Source organism: Electrophorus electricus, chromosome 14 (genome assembly GCF_013358815.1).
Source record: "Electrophorus electricus isolate fEleEle1 chromosome 14, fEleEle1.pri, whole genome shotgun sequence".
Lineage (NCBI taxonomy): Eukaryota > Metazoa > Chordata > Actinopteri > Gymnotiformes > Gymnotidae > Electrophorus > Electrophorus electricus.
Window position 1 is genome coordinate 2,748,927 of NC_049548.1, and position 20,602 is coordinate 2,769,528.

At 43.1% G+C, this 20,602-nt stretch overlaps 1 protein-coding gene across 2 annotated transcripts; it reads right to left on the minus strand.

Annotated features, from left to right (window-relative positions):
* pcgf5b (polycomb group ring finger 5b) lies at nt 1–10,614 on the minus strand. 2 transcript variants are annotated; one of them, XM_027013463.2, is made up of 9 exons: nt 10,459–10,614; nt 9,152–9,459; nt 7,216–7,312; nt 6,222–6,277; nt 5,977–6,036; nt 4,486–4,631; nt 4,028–4,126; nt 3,746–3,835; nt 1–787 (listed from the first exon to the last, which is right to left on the minus strand). In XM_027013463.2, the coding sequence occupies exons 2-9, from the start codon at nt 9,267–9,269 to the stop codon at nt 740–742; spliced, it is 714 nt and encodes a 237-aa protein (XP_026869264.1). In that variant the 5' UTR covers nt 9,270–9,459; nt 10,459–10,614; the 3' UTR covers nt 1–739. The 2 variants fall into 2 exon arrangements, with proteins under 2 accessions (XP_026869264.1, XP_026869265.1); XM_027013464.2 differs by lacking the exon at nt 10,459–10,614 and adding an exon at nt 10,315–10,420.
* Nucleotides 10,615–20,602: the final 9,988 nt, after the last annotated feature.

The window sequence follows — 20,602 nt, forward strand, 5'->3', positions numbered from 1 at the left end:
TTTGATGAGGTTACTTCTACTTTAATGAAAGCTTTAAGTACATTCTTCATCACTGCTAACTTGGTTTACTTTTTTGTTCCAAAGGTATTGTTGGACCAAAGCCCAGTAGACACTGTAGACTCGTCCTTTATGGGTCTCCTAGAGTAGCAGCTTTCTAGACAATGTGATATGAGAACGATATTGACAGAATTAACTGATTTTAATCAAAATAGAACATGTTGAGGGCTCATAAGACACTTACTGTGTTTTCTTACTGGCTATGAACAAAGCTCAAATGTTAAGTATCTGTACAAAAACCACTAACGTCGCCAAAACAGAATGTGTGGGAAAAGGCACTACTATAAGGACAGTTGAAGTTGACGTGACAGTTGAATGCACTTAAGAGTTCAGTTCTCCTGTGGCGTGTGAATTTCCTCGGGCCCCTGACCCGACCACTCCGCATGTCATCAGTCCTGCCGACGAACCACGAAACGGAACGAGAGACCAATGGCGAACAAGCATCATACCCGCAGACTAGACTGAGGCAGGAGTCACCAAGCGTCCAAACACTTATGGTCCCTGCTGTGGCTGGACATTTAAGGGCTAAGAAAGTTCAAGAAGAGGGTGGGATTAAGGATACATGAAAGAAAGACCTCAAATGAGAGATTAAGGGTGAACAGTGATGTGGTGGTGCTGCTCCTGTGAGTCACGTCCATTCACTGCTCCACCTGTAACGGGCTAGGAGGGTGCAGGAGTCTGTCTAGCCAAAGTCGATCCGGGGCCGATATTCAAGTACCATTGGATAGACCTAGTAGAAAAAGCATAAGGCACAGTCAGTCAGAAACGAATACAAGTGCAAAAACGGTTTTAAATTGTAAATGAGTCACGGACTGAGGACTTGAGACTTTGCCACTGCACCTCTGAAAAAGGTTCTGTGACAGTAAAACCCCCAGACACTTCCACTTGGTTTCCCTGCAAGTTATATCTGCGACAGGCACTTTCAAATTCAACCACCAGATGCACATGAAAGAAAAGTAGCACGTTACACACAAGTATTAAAGGTTTGATTCTAAAGCTTTCATAAGCGTTTCCTATAACTTTGCCTGGAATAATGAATAAGGTTACACATGTAAACACTGGTGAATTATAGAGGGCTCATTGGCAGCGAGAATGAGAGCATCTGGATAGCAGTGAAGTGCAGGTGAGACACACACACACACACACACACACACACACACACACACACACACACACACACACACCTCTAGTAGGGTACTATTTTTAGAGAAAGCAGAAGAAGGTTTCTCTGTGTTGCCAGAGAGAGAGGAAATGAGGCGTAGGCCTTCACTGACCCACTTCTATGTTTCTGCCACCCGGTGGGAATTCCTGAAGAACCTCAGGTAGCTGGCATACCTTCTCCCAGCTCCGCACACCATGAACGCTACACCTCCATGACACTACTCCTTTGTCTGCCCCAGCGCTTATTATGTGAAACAATCGCACCGCTCAAATATTGATTTCTGAGTCACGTGATGAACATGGGCTGGTGGTAAGGCATACCCTCAGCCCTTTTCCTGTTTTACCTAGAGATAAATGAGCTCTCTACACTCCTTGGCAAATATTAATGCATACCATTTTCCAAGATGCTGATCAATATTCCAGTGATTCCAGCACAGATCTTCAACAGGTCTACTCATTCCTTAAACTCAGTATATACGCTGCTTAACATTTTACTGTGTACACAGGGCATTCGGTAAACTATTATAAAAAACAAACAAACAACCAAAAAAAACCATATGAAAACAGTAATTTCAAAAGACTGGACCTTATAGTGAGTTGCTGAACTCATTAAAGCTACCTACAGTAAAGCCCTGACAATGAAGACTGTGCTCTCTTGATTTGCACATAATTAAACTTTAATAAGACACCTCCTCCTATAAAAGCAGACCAAAATACCTTTAAACTAATTCAGTTATCACCCCCCCCCCCCCCCAAAAAAAAGAGCACGTGTTGCATTTACCAGATTTAAATTTAAATAGAGGCTGACAAGGTACTGGCAGGAAAGTGTTTCAAACATTGACAAACTGAAATGGTGAACGAGGACAGAGACTTGTGGTCCTAGCAAAGGTGTCAGCATGGCATCTTGTTAAAGAGTGACTTCAGCCCATTCCTGAGTGCTTCAGATGAGATTCTCGTGACCCAACCTCTGATCCTGCAGCTGCCTAAGCACTCACTGCCTCATCCAAGAGTGATAATAACTGGGCCAGATTTAGAGTGGAGGCATCTGGATGGTTAAGATCTACTTCACTTGACCAACCCCTCAAAATTCACTTATCTAAAGTTCACATGTACCAAACTGGCGCAACACAATTGGAGGCATAAAACTGAAATGTCTGTAGTCTGTAGTATTAACGTTACCATCCACTGGAACTAAGGGGTCCAGCCTAAAACACAGCCCCAAACCAACAAACTACTGTTGGCATTATACATGCCAGTAGGTTTTTCCTGGTAACGGCCAATCCCGGATTCGTCTACCAAACTGAGATGGTAAAGCGCGTTTCAACACTTCAGAGAACATTTCCACTTCTCAGGAATCCAGCAGCGACGTGCTTCACCCACTCCAGCTGGCACTCGGAATCGTGATCTTAGGTTCCTGACCATGATTTCATGACTCTCACACCACTCAATCCTTCTTCCATGGGACGTTTTAGAACTCTGTAGTATCTTCAACAGAAGATGTGCAATTTTTGGCAGTACGTGCTTCAGCACTCCATGGTCTACTGCTTTGTGTCTACTGACTGAACAGTTCAGCTGGGGCAGATACAGTAGCACAGACATTTCACAAACTGACTTGTGGCAAAGGTGACATCCTTTGACGGTGCCACGTTTAACAGTGATAGACCCATTCTACTGCCAGTGCATGGCTATGTACTTGACTTAGACGTACCTGTTAGCAATGGGTGTGCTGAAACACCTGAATTTAATCATTAAGAGGGGTTTTGGTCATATAGTGTACCTGTATGGGCCTTCCTGTGGACGAAAACTATTATGAAAAAATGACTACATCTTGTATAGTTCTTGACAAATTGTTTTCTTTTTCAGGACTGAAAGTGTTCATCCATCACTATGGTTTTCTGTAGTCTACCAGATGATGTTCTATTGCTAGGTTTACCAGCACATAAATGCTTTTTAGTGGCTTTTTTTTTTTTTTTTTTTAAGCAGAGTTTTGATTGCGTGTCTGACTGATCAATTCTGAATCTTCGTCTTTGTGCTAGCGTGATTTAGTGGTATTCTTTGGAGCTCGTTTTGAAAAGCCACAGCACCACTCTGCAGAAGCAATGGCCAACACCAAAGTGTATTCTGAACTAAACATGCAGGGTCACACAGCTGGGCATGTACGTATCCTCACATTAATGAAGACAGTCTGCGATTTAGCCTCATGGTCACCGTTTCAAATCCTACCCCAAAAAACCCAATAAATATTGAGCCACTGTCCAATCAATGACACACTGCGCAACTGTATAATCAGGTTTCTGTTTTTAGTGGCTTGTGTATTTTGTTTTGTTTTTGTTACATTGATGCTGTGCAAGGTGACATGCTCTGAAGCTTAACATACAACATCATGTGACAACCGTGAGGGTCAAGTTTCTGCCATTTGATCAGCAGGTGTTTAGCTTAGCATCAAACCCTGGCCGAATGAAGATAAGAGCGCTCCCGTTTGTTCTGCAGGTGGCAGGACAGAATACGAGACACTAGCCCAGCTTACGTTTTCAGCACGAAGCCTCCATCTTGTCATGTAGATGAATTCCATGGTGTGATCTTTTCCCATGATTTCACCATTGCATAGAACATCTAGCTGCAGAAAGAACATGGAAGATTGGGTTACTACTGCAAGGTGATACTTTTGTGATTTTTATTTATTTGATGGTATCATGTAAAGTCTAATGGCAACTACTGTATATGCTCACAATGGGTTGACATGCATTTGAGACATTTTTGAGCTCTTTATTCACACACACAGAGACACACACAGAGACACACACACTACCTCATAAGAGCTTGGAAGCTTTAACTTCAGACTTAAGAACTTTTTGATTGTTCCAACAGTGACTCGAGTGGAGCAGCGGATAAATTTCTTCATTAAGCCCTGCAGACAATATAAAACACACAACGCATCACGACAGCTGTTCTGCGCTCTCCAAACACAGCTCCAAGGTGAAGCGGCCAACGCGATCTACACTACCACACTCAAATGCTCCTGTTAGCCTGAGAAAAAAATTAATCTGGATAACAGGCTTAATAAAAGGAAAAAACCTTCATCCTTTTCATGAGTGAGAAAGTTAAGCAGGCGTTACAGCCACAGCCTGATCACATGACCAAAAGGGTCTTTACGTATGAGCAGGCATCAAACTGAGAAGCGAGGAAAGCTACTTCATCAACGCATCATGTGACACCTTCAGTACTCAATCAGGGGGAATTAGGGGAGAGAGACCCAGTGTGGCTAACCTTCACGATGTTCTCTCCCAGCTGGCCGTTGTTGCGCAGACAGTCTAAGCAGATGGCTATCTGTGGGTCGCCCCTGTGGTAGTCTCCATCGCCCACGTCACTGTTCTCGTCGGCCACCTTCACCTTCTTACACAGGGGGCCATCATCTGTAAAGCAAACACGCTCGCCACTGCCTCTGGATTTACCCGGCCCGGGCAGAAATGCAGACCTGGAGACGATGGTGGAATCAGGCAGACGGAAACAGAGATCCCGTCGCGCTTCGTGGGGCTACGTGAGAACGCACGCAGGGGACCGCCAGAACACGCTTGATGCATGGGGTGCATTGTTTTTACAGCCAGCGTGTGAATCTACCCCAAACAAGCCCAACAATCAACGCAGCTGAACGGAACAGAGCCACCGTTTCAAAAGGACGGCCGCGTCTTGCCCCGTTCTGTCTCACACATACGAGCGACGATGTTCAAGAAGATGCACTTGGGGGAAATGAAGAGGAAAGTAATTATGCGATCATTAAGAATTGCTTACAGCTGCACACTCTTGCGAGTTGTCGTGGCGACTGAAGCCCTTCAGTGAAATCTGCTCGGCTGACGTGTGATTGGGTGATTTTCGGCGCTAAAAGCACGGCAGGGACACAAAGTGCCCTTTCTGCAAGGCGCTCAATAAAGCCCAACCGCTCCCGTGTATCCACAATATTTTAATTTCAAACCCACGATGCAGCATGTTTCAGACCAGTGAGATGTTCGCCGCACGATCCGACATTGACCTGATATTCCCGTCTGCTAAAAAACACAATAAATCACTGCAAAAGTTTCGGGTTTTTTTTGTTTGTTTTTTTTTTTACTCTACCAAGTAATCCTCCCTCCAGGCTTGATCAACAACACGACACACCTGTAAATGATGTGGCTTGTTAATTTCCAGTCACAGTGTACACGGAACAGTATAATGAAGACATGTAGTCCTGTGAACCTCTTTGAGGGAACATCTGAGAAACAGACCAGTATTTTTGCTTAAGAATGTACTCAATGGGACACCAGAGAGCATAATCCTCTTAGGTATTTGTGTCTGAGTGATTGCTTCCCTCCACATACACCTCGGTGTGTCGACATGAAGAGAGATATAATCAGAGTTTCTCGGAGAGGTCTGCCAAGCGCCAGCTGTCTGCTGTCACCTTTAAAATCGAAATTTAACACCCCCACTGGCACCTGCACAGCTGTGTGTCTCGACAACAGGCTCAGACACAGGCCCTAGACTTTAACCTTTGCACACAAGTGATAGGCAACAGGCATTCAGGCTGTGACTCACACAAGGCTCTACCTAGATGCTTTCAATTAGGTCTTGTGATATTGTGTGAAGTGCTTTTTTTTTTAAAAGAAAGAAAGAAAGAATAGCACTGTATAGCACTGCTTATCTTAAAGTTGTTGTTGGGCCATCTGAATTCTTTTGTCGTGATTTTTTTTTGTCATTTCAACTGGACATTAGAAGAAAAATGCTTACCGTCACAGTTTTCTTTTGACTTGTTCTTTTTCCAGAATTCAATCTCCTGTTGTTGTTCCTCTGAGCCCAGAATGAGAGCGAGAGAAAGAAAACGACAAGGACTTCTTGAAACGGGGAAATGGCTCAGCACTCTGCCTACTCAGCCTAATCAGCGACACAGTGAATTGCTGTCTTCAACAACCAAAAGAGTTAAGGGCATTTCAAACACAATTTTACCAAGAATTCAAGCGAACCAGCATGCTTACTTTCTCGGAGGCCAGGCACAAGCTTGAATATGATTTCTTCTAAAGTGTTGTCCAACCTTTGTATACAAGAGAGAGAGAGTTTACAGAAACACCTGCCCCAAAGCGAGGGAACGGGGCAGGGAAAACACACCAGCCATGACCCTCTCCTCGCAGGAAGGGAAGCTACGCTCTTCAGCTGCCGTGGGTGGGGCAGGGCTGAGAGGCGGTATCTGGGCACATGGCCGGGGTGGGGGGTTGTGGGGTCAAGAGGTGGCCGGCATCTGGGAAGAGGCCCAGCTGAGGTCTTGACTACACCAAGCAGTCCAGCTCTTGACTGAAACGTTCCCACTCCAATATTGCAAATCTCAAATTTATTGCATCTTCCGGGGACTTTGCCCCGGCCCAATATGACACGATCGTAGCTAGACAGCTCGACCAGGGCTCTGGTCTGGCACCTCTGATTGTTGAACGTTTCACCTGAGAGTTCTGAACAGATCTTTGTAAGCACATATTCCTAATGTGACGGAATGAGTCACAACTTAATCATGAATTTGATTACAGCCAGTGGAGTACACATGGGGTCAGAGTGTTACATTGACCTGCTAAACATTTCCTTCAATTGTGCAATGGACTTAAAGTTCACAGGTTACTTACAGCTACTAGAACAGTACTGACAGATGCAACAGGAATTGTGCAATTAGACTCAACCATGCTGGACTTATTAAATAGTAATATAATGTACTTAACTATAGTTTGAAGAAAACAACATGCATTTCATTAGCATTACATTTAAAAAGGCAACCTGGCTGCCTTAAAATCTGGAATGAAATAAAAATCAAATAGCAAACTCACAGAACAAACACCTGTGTTATATGTATTCTGCTAACTTAGTGATTTCAGAATCATATGACAGGTGGGTTCCTTGCCTCATTAAGATACAAATATATCTTTATGCTGGACCCTGCAGCACGTTCATTGAATGCGTGAACTGTGCAGGATTCAGCGGTTTTCTCACCTTAACATTTCAAGTGGATTTGTTTCATGGACTTGGATGCCGCATTTAGGACACTCGTTGCTGTCTTCAAAATGCTGGACGATGCAACTTTTACAAACTATCAAAGGGAGACAAAGTCAAAATATGATTCTCATGAACTCACAACAAAGAGAAAAGCTGGTTTATACTCATGAGTACTGACTATTAACAAAAGGCAAACAGATTTAAATGTATTTTTACATTGCAGTATGCAGTATTCAACTCAAGCAGCTTTTTTAAAGAAACTTAAGACCACCCAACTCTCTGGGCAAAACATGGCTTTGTTGCCACCTGAGTGTCTGCCAGCAGTACTGGGATATCACTGCCATAAGCTGTAATCTCCTGCATCTTCCCCAAACGTTTTACAGTTCTGCGAACCCCTGCGTCTGTGGTTGGAGGGCTGGAATCTGGAGGTCTGTATGGCGGGTAAAACGCTGCATGGGGCCTGAGGCTGAGATAACGCTGCAGCTGGCTGGGTCTGGGCGAGCGGCACCTATCACTCCGCCCCAGCCAACTGCTGTGGCGGACAGCTAACTTACTGCTGACCCCCGCACGCACGCACACGCACGCGCCGACTTACACGTTTACAAACACAATATCAATCAACCAGACCTCACCAAGGGTGACACAAATTGCTCTCAATTCATATATTTCTGAACCATGTCAAACCCAGCAGTTGAATCCAGGTCAGCAATATATAGACCGGTCAGAGGGATGGGCCAAGATATAGAGCAGACTGGCCTCTTGAGCAAACTGCAACATGTGCATAACTGCCTAGCTGTACACGAGTGGCTGACCTATACGTCATAATCAGCTCTGCTGTCATAGTCATCCCTTTGTGAAAACGAAATCAGTATCACAGCTGACCAGCACTGTCGGTGCGAAAGATTAATCAATCAACCACCTCTAATGTATTATATTTGGGCAATAAGGGAGCGCACACACACACACACACACACACACACACACACACACACACACACACACACACACACACACACACACACACACACACACACACACACACACACACACACACACACACAGAAATGGCTACACTACAGCAACACTTATCCCCCCCGCCCCACTCTAATACACTTCTTGCTAAAACCAAATCTTCCTGTCAGCTCCGGAACACTACAGCTAGGCTTTGCAATAAACCAAAATCCTTGTTGGTTTTCTTCCCCTTTGAATCACGGTCTGTTGAAAGATAAGAAACAGACTCCTGCAAACAAATAATTCGAACACACACACACACACACACACACACACACACACACAAAGCTTATTCAAGGAGGAAGATATTTGTTGTCATGGTGACTGAGGCTACAGATGACTGTGTTCACCCTGACGACTGGAGATGTGTCATTTCTGGGAGTGAGCTTTCACCTTTATCATCACACTCCATCAAAATATACAAGAAAACAGACGCAGACTTTTGGCCTACTGGATAAAGAGGTAAATACACAAACCACAAACAACAACAACAACAACAACAAATAGTCAAATATTTACCACCAGTGAACATCCCATGCAGCAGACAACTAGGGTTCAGATTACACTTCAGTCCAACCTCATATTCACAATCATAACCATGGTCAATAACTGTAACTCGCTCTGTTTCAGAACAGAAAAGGTATCATCTATTGTATAGGCACATACTCAGAACAAAGCTTACCCAGCACAAACAGCATGCCCTCGTGAGCTATGGCTGTGCATTACATGTCCTCAAATCCATAAGCTTCGATAAGCATTTGCAAGAATTAGGCTGGTAAGCTGTTGTTACAGCAGTAGAGGCCTCTGACAAACAGCCCACAAAACACACAATGTGTGCACGATACTCTACGTTTAGCATATGGTCTGTTCTAAAACCCGGAGCCAGAATCGGGCTATGGTGGCAGTGTAGCAGCTCACTCACAGGTGTGCAGGCACTCGGTTACGGTGGTGGGCTTGATCAGGTATCCTTTACACATGTAGCAGGTGATGAAGTGGTTGAACTCCTTGACTAAGTGCCTCCTCTGCGTGGTCATTTTCATCCGTTGCCGCTGGGCTGGTGGAGGGATACACGAGAGCGTGTGGGGGTGATGAGGGAGATTTATGGACTGTACACCGGGGCCTCAGAACTGGTCTGCTGAAGTGCGCCTCTTCTTCACTTCATGGCATGCTGGACCATGTCGCGTGCGCTGCATTTTCTCCACTGTGCTCCTGTACCGAAGCGCATGGTATCTGGAAAAAAATTTAAATTAAGAGTAGAAAAAATACATCTTTTCATTTCCGTGCTAATGTACCCGTTGCCTAAGTAACTATGCAAAAATGATGGTCCGTTTTCCTAAAATTCCAGGGTATCTTGTTTTTGTGCCTTTATGACTAGATGTAAGTGGTGGTGATCTTCAAGAAACGTCACCAGTACAGGTGCACGTTATGTGACACGTATAAGCCCCGCCCATTCTTTCAAAGCGAAAGCGATGGCTTTTAGAGGCGCGCCCGAGGTCAGAGGCAAAACGCAAAATAACATGCATACGCTATGCAAGAGGAAAACACTGGCTTACATCTAAACTTTCAGGAGGAATGTGTGTGACATGAAAGTGATAGTTCAAACATGTCTATGACTAGACGAGGAGACGAACATTGTACAGTTTGACAGCAACGTTGTCACGAAGCGTACGTGGTGTAACCTCGACATGTCGGTTTAGTGCGTTTCCTTAAAAGTTTTGTAACCATCACAAGATTGCTAAAGTTTCTGCAGCCTCAGCACTGCACTCGCTCGACACGGGACCGGAGGGGTTTTCTTTTGACTCAGATATGTCACATCGTCCAGACGAATGGCGAGATGTTCGTGACGGCGTTATGCACAGACACGTAAACTTGTAACAGCGTAATGTTCGGCATCAACACCAACATGCCTGCACTGAAATACTGCCACATCCTATTCGCCACCTCGCTGTAAAATCGGCTACGTTTACAGCGATAAACCTAATCCTTTAAAGCGGACTTCATCCCAATCTGCTAGCATTTGCGAGCCACTTTAAGCGAAGGAGAAGAAAACGTTTAAATAGCCCCCACTAAATAACTCCCGCTAACCTGTCATCCAACACCGGGACCAACACATGGCCAAGCAACTTGATAACGTGACACACGATCGCGTTCCCATCCCACTGGAAACTTTACTACGAAGCCACCCGAAAACGACACGCATGGCGCATGACTTTAAAGCCCGTGTCTTACCTGCTAAATCACGAGACCTCGCGCGCGGCGCACGGTCACCTCGCACGTGCACCGTCGACTGGAATGTGGACCGAGCGCCCTCGAGTAGCCGTCGCGTGAGAGAGCAGGAGCCCAGCGCGCGGAGCTGCTCGGGGAAAGGGGCGGAGGAGTCTCCGGCGCTTGTTTACGCATTGCTGCTTTATTCACTCCACGGCAGATAGTCTCTGATTGGACACAAACTAGGGCGAGCCTTCAATTACCCGCTCGTCCTCGCACCGTGCAACTCCCTGAAACCTGTTTGGGCCATTCCAGGATGTTCAGCTACGCAGTATGATAAACCATCTCAGCTCTGCTTTACGCCCTTGTACATTCCGCAGTAGACTTAATATTTCTTTCCACAAGATATTTTAGGGGTTATGATATTATGAAATTGATTGATGAAATATGATGACGAACTCTCTTTTTAGCCGGCGTTTTATATATTTTTTTCTGAATGATAACATCTTATTGCTCAGTCTACGCAATGATAATTCAGATTTCCTGTTTTGTATAAACATAACTCAATAACTATAGTCTTTCAGTATAGATAAAAACTCAGAACAGCGGTTCGATTTGCAAAATCTGTGGGATTCCCATAAAGAAACATTGTTCCTTCAACCATTTGTTGTAGGTGGATAAAGTCAAGGAGAACTCTTTATACACCATTTAAGTCTTATCTCAGGCATTCATATATATATACATACACCAAAATAATTGTAGATTGCATTTATGTCCAAATTATGCCCGAATTAGTGTCCAAATGTTTTAATTATGCACCACACATGGTCTGAGCAGCCCTGCAGGACATGATCTATTTCTTGGGTGGGACCAAATACTGCAGGGTAGCCAGCTGAAAGTGAGATATGATTACCCCTCGGCTGTTGTGAGGACCTCTCATTAAAAAACAAATAAATAAAAATAATAAACAAATTTTAAATCCTTGACAGGGGAAAATGTTACCCAGATATATAGGCAATTTAACGGAAAAAAGGATGGAATGAACACTGAAAGCCTGAACACTCAGAGAGCATAATAGCTCTGTTTTAAAAGTGTGCACATTTTCTGCTGTTTGTCTTTAGGTAATGTTTGAGTAGAATTTTAACATTTATTTTAGTTATTATTTTGTACAGACCCAAGTGTTGCCTTGGAATAAAAATCATATACAGGGCAGAATCTGTGGAATTTGAGCCAGGATAGAGTTCGGTTTAATCTGTGTCTGCAAAATCATTTCTTAACCTTTCAATAATTAAACGATTGATTAGTGATTGTACCCACCTTATGACTGTACATCACTGTAGGACACTTAGAGTGGAGGAAAAGTCATTAATTACAGTCGCATACGGTCAAGCTTGGCTTTGACAGCTTTAATGACAGATGAGGCCCAGCGAGTGTAAGCTTCACACAGCTTGTGTTGAGGATAAAAAGTACTGCCTCAAAGAATTGGTGGGCGGGAGAGAACCTGACACACACAAGCAAGGACGTCACCATAAGTGGCTTCGCTGTTTCCACATTGGCTGAACCCCAGTAGAGGCCTTGACAATATCCAAGGAAAAGACATCACTGTCTGCAGCTTATCAAAAAAGAAGCACATCGGCTAATACCTGATTTTCTAAAGTGAGAAATGCTCTCTACACTAAGCTTAACCATAACACTAGCTCCATTTAATCTAGCATTTTTTATATAGCTTTGATTGGTACACTGTTTTGACACTTTGAAAGGATGGCATAGTACAAATGTAGTACAGTACAATGTTGATTATACTGAAACAATTACAAAACAAGTCAGTGTGCAGACTGTGAGTTTTAATTGGAGGATGTGTATATCCACACTGGAAGAACTGTGTATGAATTAAAGCCGTTATATAACCCAATTTTAGGGGACCGCAAATAATCGAGATTTGGCTGCTCCGCTGGTTCTTGTCCAGCTGTGTACTGCTGCATCATTAGTTCATGCACAAGAGAGAAAACCCCAGTCTGGAGTCTCTCAACACAAGGACCAAGGAAGCACCGGTAGCAGGAGTGGGGCAACCGAGGTGCCCCCTCAGTCTTGAAGAAACACACCTGCGCAGCTTAAACACATGATCCTGAATGCAGATGCAGACGTGTCAGAAACTGTACGGGCAGAACCTCAGGGGGTTCATCACAAAAGGTAAAGCATTAGGACTGTTATGCTAATAAAACACACAAATGCCTGCAGAGCTCAGGCACAAGTCTCGCGGATGGACAGCCTGAAGATTAACCTGTACCAGAGCGATGAATAGAAGGTGTGTGGAAAATGAAGGCAGTGTTGATGACCCGAAGCATACGTGAGGCACGGCTGTGTGATCATGTACGGCTGCCAGCGCATCTAATTCACTTCCTTTTATTGACGATGTGACCTCCAAAGGCAGGAGAAGGATTCATGCAGAAATGAACATAAACATTTCCATTCCGATCAAACCAAATGCCTCAGAACTCATTAGATGGTCTTTCACTTTGCAGCAGGAGAGTTTTTTTGAAAAACTGCTAGAAGAAACAATGCAGGTTTTCAGGAACACGAAGAGGAATATCCTTGGCTGACTAAGTCATACAGCTCAGTATACACATTACTTAAAGCCATGAAAGTTCGGCTCATTCAATCTCATGCCCAAGACGGTTAGTTCCTGTACGGTGCTGTTGTTGTCTGGTTCACCAAACACAGATACATTCATTTACCTAGCGTCAATATTCATTAAATTAAAGGTAACATTCTGCAGTTTATTCTGACAGTCAGCGTTTCATTTCCAATGGAGTGTGAGAAAGTTTGGTTTAGTTACTTACAGACTGCACTAGATATGTATTGGCCTCTCAGTATTAACCTTACTTGCCATAGGAATGTATTGATCAAGATATCAACCTGACGCTCAGTTAAAGGATTCCTTCACCTCAAAAACCTTATGGTGATACGCTTTAAGAGGTAATTTAGACAGTTAGCAACCACATCACGCTGAATAGCATTTGTTGTTAAACAGTGGATTTTTTACATATAGTCCAAAAATAGAAGCTGCAAAAATTGTCATTAGAAATGACTGCAAACAAATATATAAATATATATGGTATAAGAACACTGCTAAAGCAAACAATGTACATTGTAGATTATCACTGAACATAACTGTACTTACCTTACTATTATGCGCACGGGCTGCGTCACCTATGCCCTGGAGTAATGGATTAGGCTGGTGTAGAGAAGGGTCAGTTCAGACCCCCCACCCCCAGAACCCTCATTAATAAACATACCACACATAGCAGTGCCTCTGCTCTCTACACCAGCAAGGCTCGTGCTCTATGCACGTGTGACTTGCTGAATGCAGCTATTACAGTCAAGCAGGATAAATATGTAAACATTTCTATTATGAGCAGAGGCAGCTAAAAAAATTAATATGACATTGTTGTCTCCCATCACTGACAAACAAAAGAAAATGCAAACTCAAACCCGCACATAAGCAAGCAGAGACAATGCTTTCCTTCTGCTGTGATGGAGAGATATAAGATGTTTTCAAAAAGTTACAGCTTTTCCTACTTTATTCTTCGTCTTCCATCTGGATGTACAAAGGCAGCAGGACTAACGTTTTCGTACTGTTTTAGGGGTACATGCTTTGCAACACTCTGTGGGATTATTGCCTGGTGAAAAAAATGAGCTGGATTTCGTCAAGGTGAATCGTACGAGTGGGGAATACTCACAAGGGTTAGCATCTTTGCAGCACATTTTTCTGTGGACAGGCAGGCAAATTGTTTTCAAAAATGCTTAGAGATAAGAGCAACTGCCAACTAGCTGTCTGAGTGACACACTTCCAAAGTTAAAATTTTATTACAAACAAGCATCTTAAAGAGACATGAGCTCATTGCTTGACAGTGTGTATTAATATAGAATTGCTGGCACTTCTGCACCTGCTAAGGGAGAGATAGAGCTTCCTGTATAAAGAGGCGCTTACACCAATTGCGCATTTCCACTGCTGGCTAAGCACAAGTAGTCGGTTGGTATGACAACTTGTCAGACTGAACTGTACTCTTCCGTACCAGCAAATGGCCTGCTTATGTGCCCTTTGGTGTCATGGTAACGTTTACAGTGCAAATGTTTTTTTTTTTAAAGATTATGATCCATTCCCTGTGCTCCTGTTTTCCTCATACCTGCATGAGTCACTACTGCCAAGTGCATTCTTTGCTGTTTAAATGCTAATAACATCTCGAGCAAATTTCAACTTATAAAATTGACGAATTTCATTTCTGTCCTTAAATCTGTTCGCACTGATATGGGATGAAAGGTTTGAACAAAACCTCCCCTGCTATGCTATTCGTGAAACATGAGCAGCAAGTTCATATTCCATATTAACACTGCGAATGGAGGGAGTGATCTGTGAGGGGGCAGGGTCAGAACTCACCCCTTGCCCTACACAGGGTGATCAGTGGGAAAACGCTTCCCTGAGTCCTCCAAACAGACACCATGCATGTACCGCATGCCTGCTGAGTGTCACAGCATCTCACACACACACACAGCCGCAGCTGTCCGAGTCGTGCGAATGACACGCAAAAGCCACCCACGCCTGACACCTTCACTTCTTGTGTTTTTGCCCCTGGGGCCAGCGCATGCCTCGGCACGGCCAGGTAGCAGCTGTGAACTGCCGACACCGCGCTGCCAGGCTGGCGCTGACTCACGTGTGCCTGCGCTCAAAGCCAAGGACGCCGCTCACAGGGTCAGGGCCAACGGTTAGGCCTGGGATACGCAAACTCCCCCAGCAATATTACGAGGGCCAAAATTCCACAAAAATCGAGCCAAGGTCTCGCTCAAAGCAACTGAAAATAAATAAATGAGCAAAAGTGTTGGAGGATGGGTTTAAATAAAAATTTCTTACATTTGAATGACTACTAACAAGGATGTGGAGGAGTTTCTATTTTATTTATGTTAGCATGACTATTGCTTCCTGCACATTGCTGAGTCTCACCAGCAGCTAGGGCTCTGGTTACCGTCCCACTTGCCCATATTCTCATTGGCAAGATGGCAGGGACCTCCCTCCCATTGCTATGCGACTCACAAAACCACGATGGGTATCCGCGCGGCTGCATGGCACAGCTGAGCACTTAGCATGCTTCTCTGAGCGGCCCAAGGCTCTCAGCAGGTTCATGTGCTCTGTGTTTTGAACCAGAGTGGCAGCAGAAAGTGTGGATACGTGTGTGTGTGTGTGTGTGTGTGTGTGTGTGTGTGTGTGTGTGTGTGTGTGTGTGTGTGTATGTGATCATTTGTCTGCCTATCTCCTCTGAACTTCAAGGACAGAGGCGATTAATGTATTACTACATGGTGCATAAGGAATTAGCACATATGGAGCCACCAAATTTTCAAATATTGATTTTCTATTAGAAATGTACACAACACATTCTGCTGTGTCCTAAATAACTGGTTTATTCACAAATGCTATAGCAATGCAAAATGTAAAAAGAAAGAAGTTATGTTTAGTAGCTCCTGACCAAATGCATATTGATTGATTTATTATTTATTTAGGCAATGGTAACACTTCAAATTCCCTGCTGTAATTGAAGAAACCTGCACTCAGTAACATCCAGGATTGAACAGTATAACACATCGTTCCATGAAAATGTTGACATTCTAACAATGTCTTTTGCGGTACCTTGAGGTAGATTTTTATAGCATGTTTTTACAATCTGACTTTACAAAAGATGTAATCAAAAATCATCAACCTGCCATGTGAAATATGATGGATGAACCACCTCTGACTGGATACAAATGCCTGTGGAAAGATCTTAAAAACCAACTATAACAACTAATCTACATTCTCTACTGACAATACCAAAGGCAATGGATAATTTACTATAAGAAATGATCCGATATAAACACATCCAAAAATGTCATTTTTATTTTTCACTTTAATGTAATTTAATATGGTAATATTGGTTCCATAATTGTTGTATGAAGTCATTTGCTTAGGGGACAAAGTCATGAATTTGATTGGTTATTACAGAAGAGAAATACTCACTGAGCAGTTATGAATGAAAGGAAAAGGCTTTTATTAGAACTAATGAGTAATCAAATTAATTTGTACTCTGTGTGAAGCTGCATACAATCTGAGCCAACAGGTTTCAAGCATCTACTGAGAATACAGCATAGCAACTGAAGAATGTGTTGTCTCAGATAAACAATGCTTACAGATAAGAGTTTTTCTAGTTTTGTCACTTCTGAGAACAAAATCTTGATTCTGGAAAACCTAATCTAGCACATGGATGCAGTAAAATCTCATAAGGTAATATGTTTTATCCTGTGCACACACATTAATTATCTTGTAAGAACAAGTTACTTATCTTGGGCACACAAGTTTATTATCTTGTGAGAACATGTTGTTTATTTTCTGTGCACAAGATGACTTAGAACATATTAATTTGAGTCTCTAATGATTTTAAAGTTATTGAAAACATTACTTGACACTATTTTAAATAGAATAATAACCTTTTATTTAATTTATCTTGTTCGCAAAAGCTAAAAAAACACATTACCATACACAACTTCAGGGACTTTGTAATGTACAGCTGGATGAAAGCAAACAAACAAACAAACAAAACCACTTGAGTGGGTTTTTTGTTGTTGTTGGTTTGTTTTCTTGCTTGTCCACATATCAGGCAAGCCTAGAAGAGGCATTATCACTCACTGACCGACTGACCGTACTTTCACACTATGAAGTGACAAAGTGACAGACAACCATTCATTTCCTATGAGAGTAGGCGCCTTTGCATTGTAATTTAGCAACAAAACAAAAAGCTACAAATCAAACAACGATTTCCTCAGTTTTATTGTATGACACATTGCATTGGTGCTTTTAGCAAATTTCACCTAGAGCAGAGGGATGGCATGAGGCTGCAGCAGGGAGAGGTGGGGGTTGGGGTGTCAGAGGTTCTCACCTCCAGGCAAATTTACATTTCAGATTTAATTTCATGCATTCTGGTGATTTTTCTATGCATGTGATTCACATGAAGAGACAACATAAACTCAATGTTATGCTGAACACTTAACATTTATTTTAAAAGAAAATACATCACATGCAATAAGGACTCACAGTTAGGTTTTGTGTGTGTGTGTGTGGGGGGGAACTGTCCCCTAAGGGAAAATGCAGTTTGCAGCATCACAGGGAAATACAAAATACACATCACATTATAAATTCTACATTATACAAGTCGCAGATATATAGATTCAATATACAGTCTAATATGTACACAAGAAAAAAAGAGAATACACTGTATACAAGTATGTAGAACAAGAATAACAACCCCTCTCATACCCTCTAGGTACATCTCACCACCCGATGCCACACACAATTACATATATTTAGTTATTCAGCAAAACGTCAACAAAAATGTCCACATCCAGTGACTTTGCATGCTCCCTCTACTGCGCACTGGTTATTGTTTTTGTAGTCAGTTATTTTCTCTCATACCCGACACCAGGCTCTTTTTAATCCGAGACACATAAAGGCTGTACGGTAGGCGTGCAAGCCATTTTTAATCAGACCTCACAGGTTAGCGAGCTGCTTTTCAGCAGGGACTAGATAACCGGCAGGCTTGCTAGGTTAGCCATGACCATCTTCAGACGAGCTGGGTTCATTTCGATCCCTGCAGGGGAACGAACGGGAGCTGCAGCTAATGGACACTCACCCAGTTCTGTTACATGTCTAAGCAGTATGTCTATGGAACGCACCGGGCTGAAAACTCTCAAGCCTTGAACCGGAGACACGTTCAACTGAGCACTGTTACATACTTAACACAGTCAAAATCTTGTAAAAACATTTAAAACACCTTACCTATTACTTCGCACAATCGGGAGCAATAACAGATCAAGGAGACGATCCGATAGCAATAAAACTGGTAGATTTTCCCTTTGTCGGCAGGCATAACCAGTTCTCTTACACTGGCGAGTAAAGAGGATTACAGGGAAATATCCAGCTACCTTGAAATATGAACTTTCAGCACCAGCATGCTTATATAATAATTGCCTACAAACGTCAGTGCCTTTTTTGGGGGTGGCAGTCGCCAGCCCACAGCACCGACCTGACTGCCTGAAACATTCCAGATTCCATGTCGATTCCTTTGACCAGTCGACTGTAGACTGTAGAATATTTCTTTCTAGTCGTATTCCTCTTCTGTTTATAATTGTGGTTTCTTTTTTCCCCAGTAGAATATGATCCATATTTCTATCAACAGATGTAATTAAAAGAAAAACAGTGGATATTGTTGCAGTCTTTAATGAATGTAGCTAGGTAGATTAATAACTTGATAAACTGCCAAAGATACTTTTTTTGGGTGCAGAAGTTAAAGTTTTCACAAATATTACAGTTTGAAAATAGCTACATTAAAAATGCATTGACTGCACCACAAAAAGTATCAGAGCCTTAAACAGTTGGAGTGTAGGCCACCTGTTCTCCCATTAGCTAACCTGCAGGCTTGTATTGTTAGATGTTCATGGCGTTTAGCAATTATTTTTAATCGAATGTGATCTGCTTTGCCCAGTGTGAAAGACAAAATAATTTTTGCTGCGTAGTACTTAGGATATTGGGGTCTTCTATTATGACGTACTACCTCACCCAGTGCCGAAATGCACATATAAGAAATATACGAGACCTGCAAGACTTAATGTTAACATTTACTCATAGCTGTGTCTGAAACTAGCAATTAGACTAGAACAATGTAGACTAAAACTAGAACAACGTAGACTAAAACTAGAACAATGTAGACTAAAACTAGAACAACGTGGGCTAATATTTCGACACACTCTGCAGGCTTACAGGCCTCTAGGAGCTGAGGCATTTTTCTCAGCAGTAAGACAAAAGACCACTCAGATTCTAGAGACTTCCAAGCATTTCAGATGTTGTCCTGATAACACCTGCTAAAAAATGTGGTGCAGCGGATAGTGGTCCTGTGAAACCTGGCTTGTCTAGTTGTCTGGTTTTCATTATATCTGTTCGGATTCACTGCAGTGTGTTGGCACTGTTACGGTAAGCACTCATTACACAGAAGCACTCTGAAAGGGAGAATGAAATTGCTGCACACTTGTAGAAGTCGAATGAAAAGGCGGATGCTTTTATGACATGTCATCTGAGGGGTTTGCTTCGTCCTGTATGAGAGCTCAGAAATGACAGAAAGTGCAACAGGGATGGGCAGAGAGAGACTGACTAAAGGCAACACCTTCACACCCCTCTTCCATTTAAATTTCTCCGGGCAGATGAAGTGTCCTTATCAGTGTAGTTGCTGGAAACAAATATTGGTAATAATGGTTCCATCTCAACATTTTATAATTTAGATATTCCAATCTGTAAAGGACACTCCGGCGTACCACCCGCACCGCTGAAGATGATGTCATTTGGTTAACAGGCACCACAAGCTGGTAGTTCCAGCTGTTCATCATCATATATTTCCACTTTGCTGGCCAAGGGCCTCACATTCTTGCCTTTTCATTTCATGATTTAAAGGCGCGTGGAACGATAGCTGCCATACATGTCGAGCACCCTTGTGACTCGGAATTTACCACTGACTCACAAGTAGCAGCACTTTTTAATTGGTAGTAATGCTCCGAAATAACACTGCGAGAACTTCACACGCTAGTTGTGAATCGCAGGTTATATTGTTTTATTTATATGGTGACTGTATAAATCATCAGTTTGCTGTAAAGTTTATTTAAACATTTCCTGCGTCCATGTGCGATACTGAATGTCAGTTGTAAGCGTGGGTGGTGATCAGTGCTCCGTAAGATTCTAATGGCCCAGTAGGGCAGACCGGTCAGGCCCACTCATGTTTCACCCAGATTCCTGCCACTGAGAGGTGATGGCAGCTCGAGCCATCTCACCTCAGAGGGCTTGTTTTTCATTATTTACCTTTAGCACCCTTCAAAGGGATGACAGACACCATGTCAGGTGTGCACGTCATCAGTGATGGCAAGCCCATCTCAAGAGGGGAAGGGGAAACTGGACCTGACCTCATCCAAAAGAAGCAGCCTTCTCACACACACACACACACACACACACACACACTCACACACACTCACACTGACACACACACACTCACACTGACACACACTCACACTCACACTCACACTCACACACACACTCACACTCCCT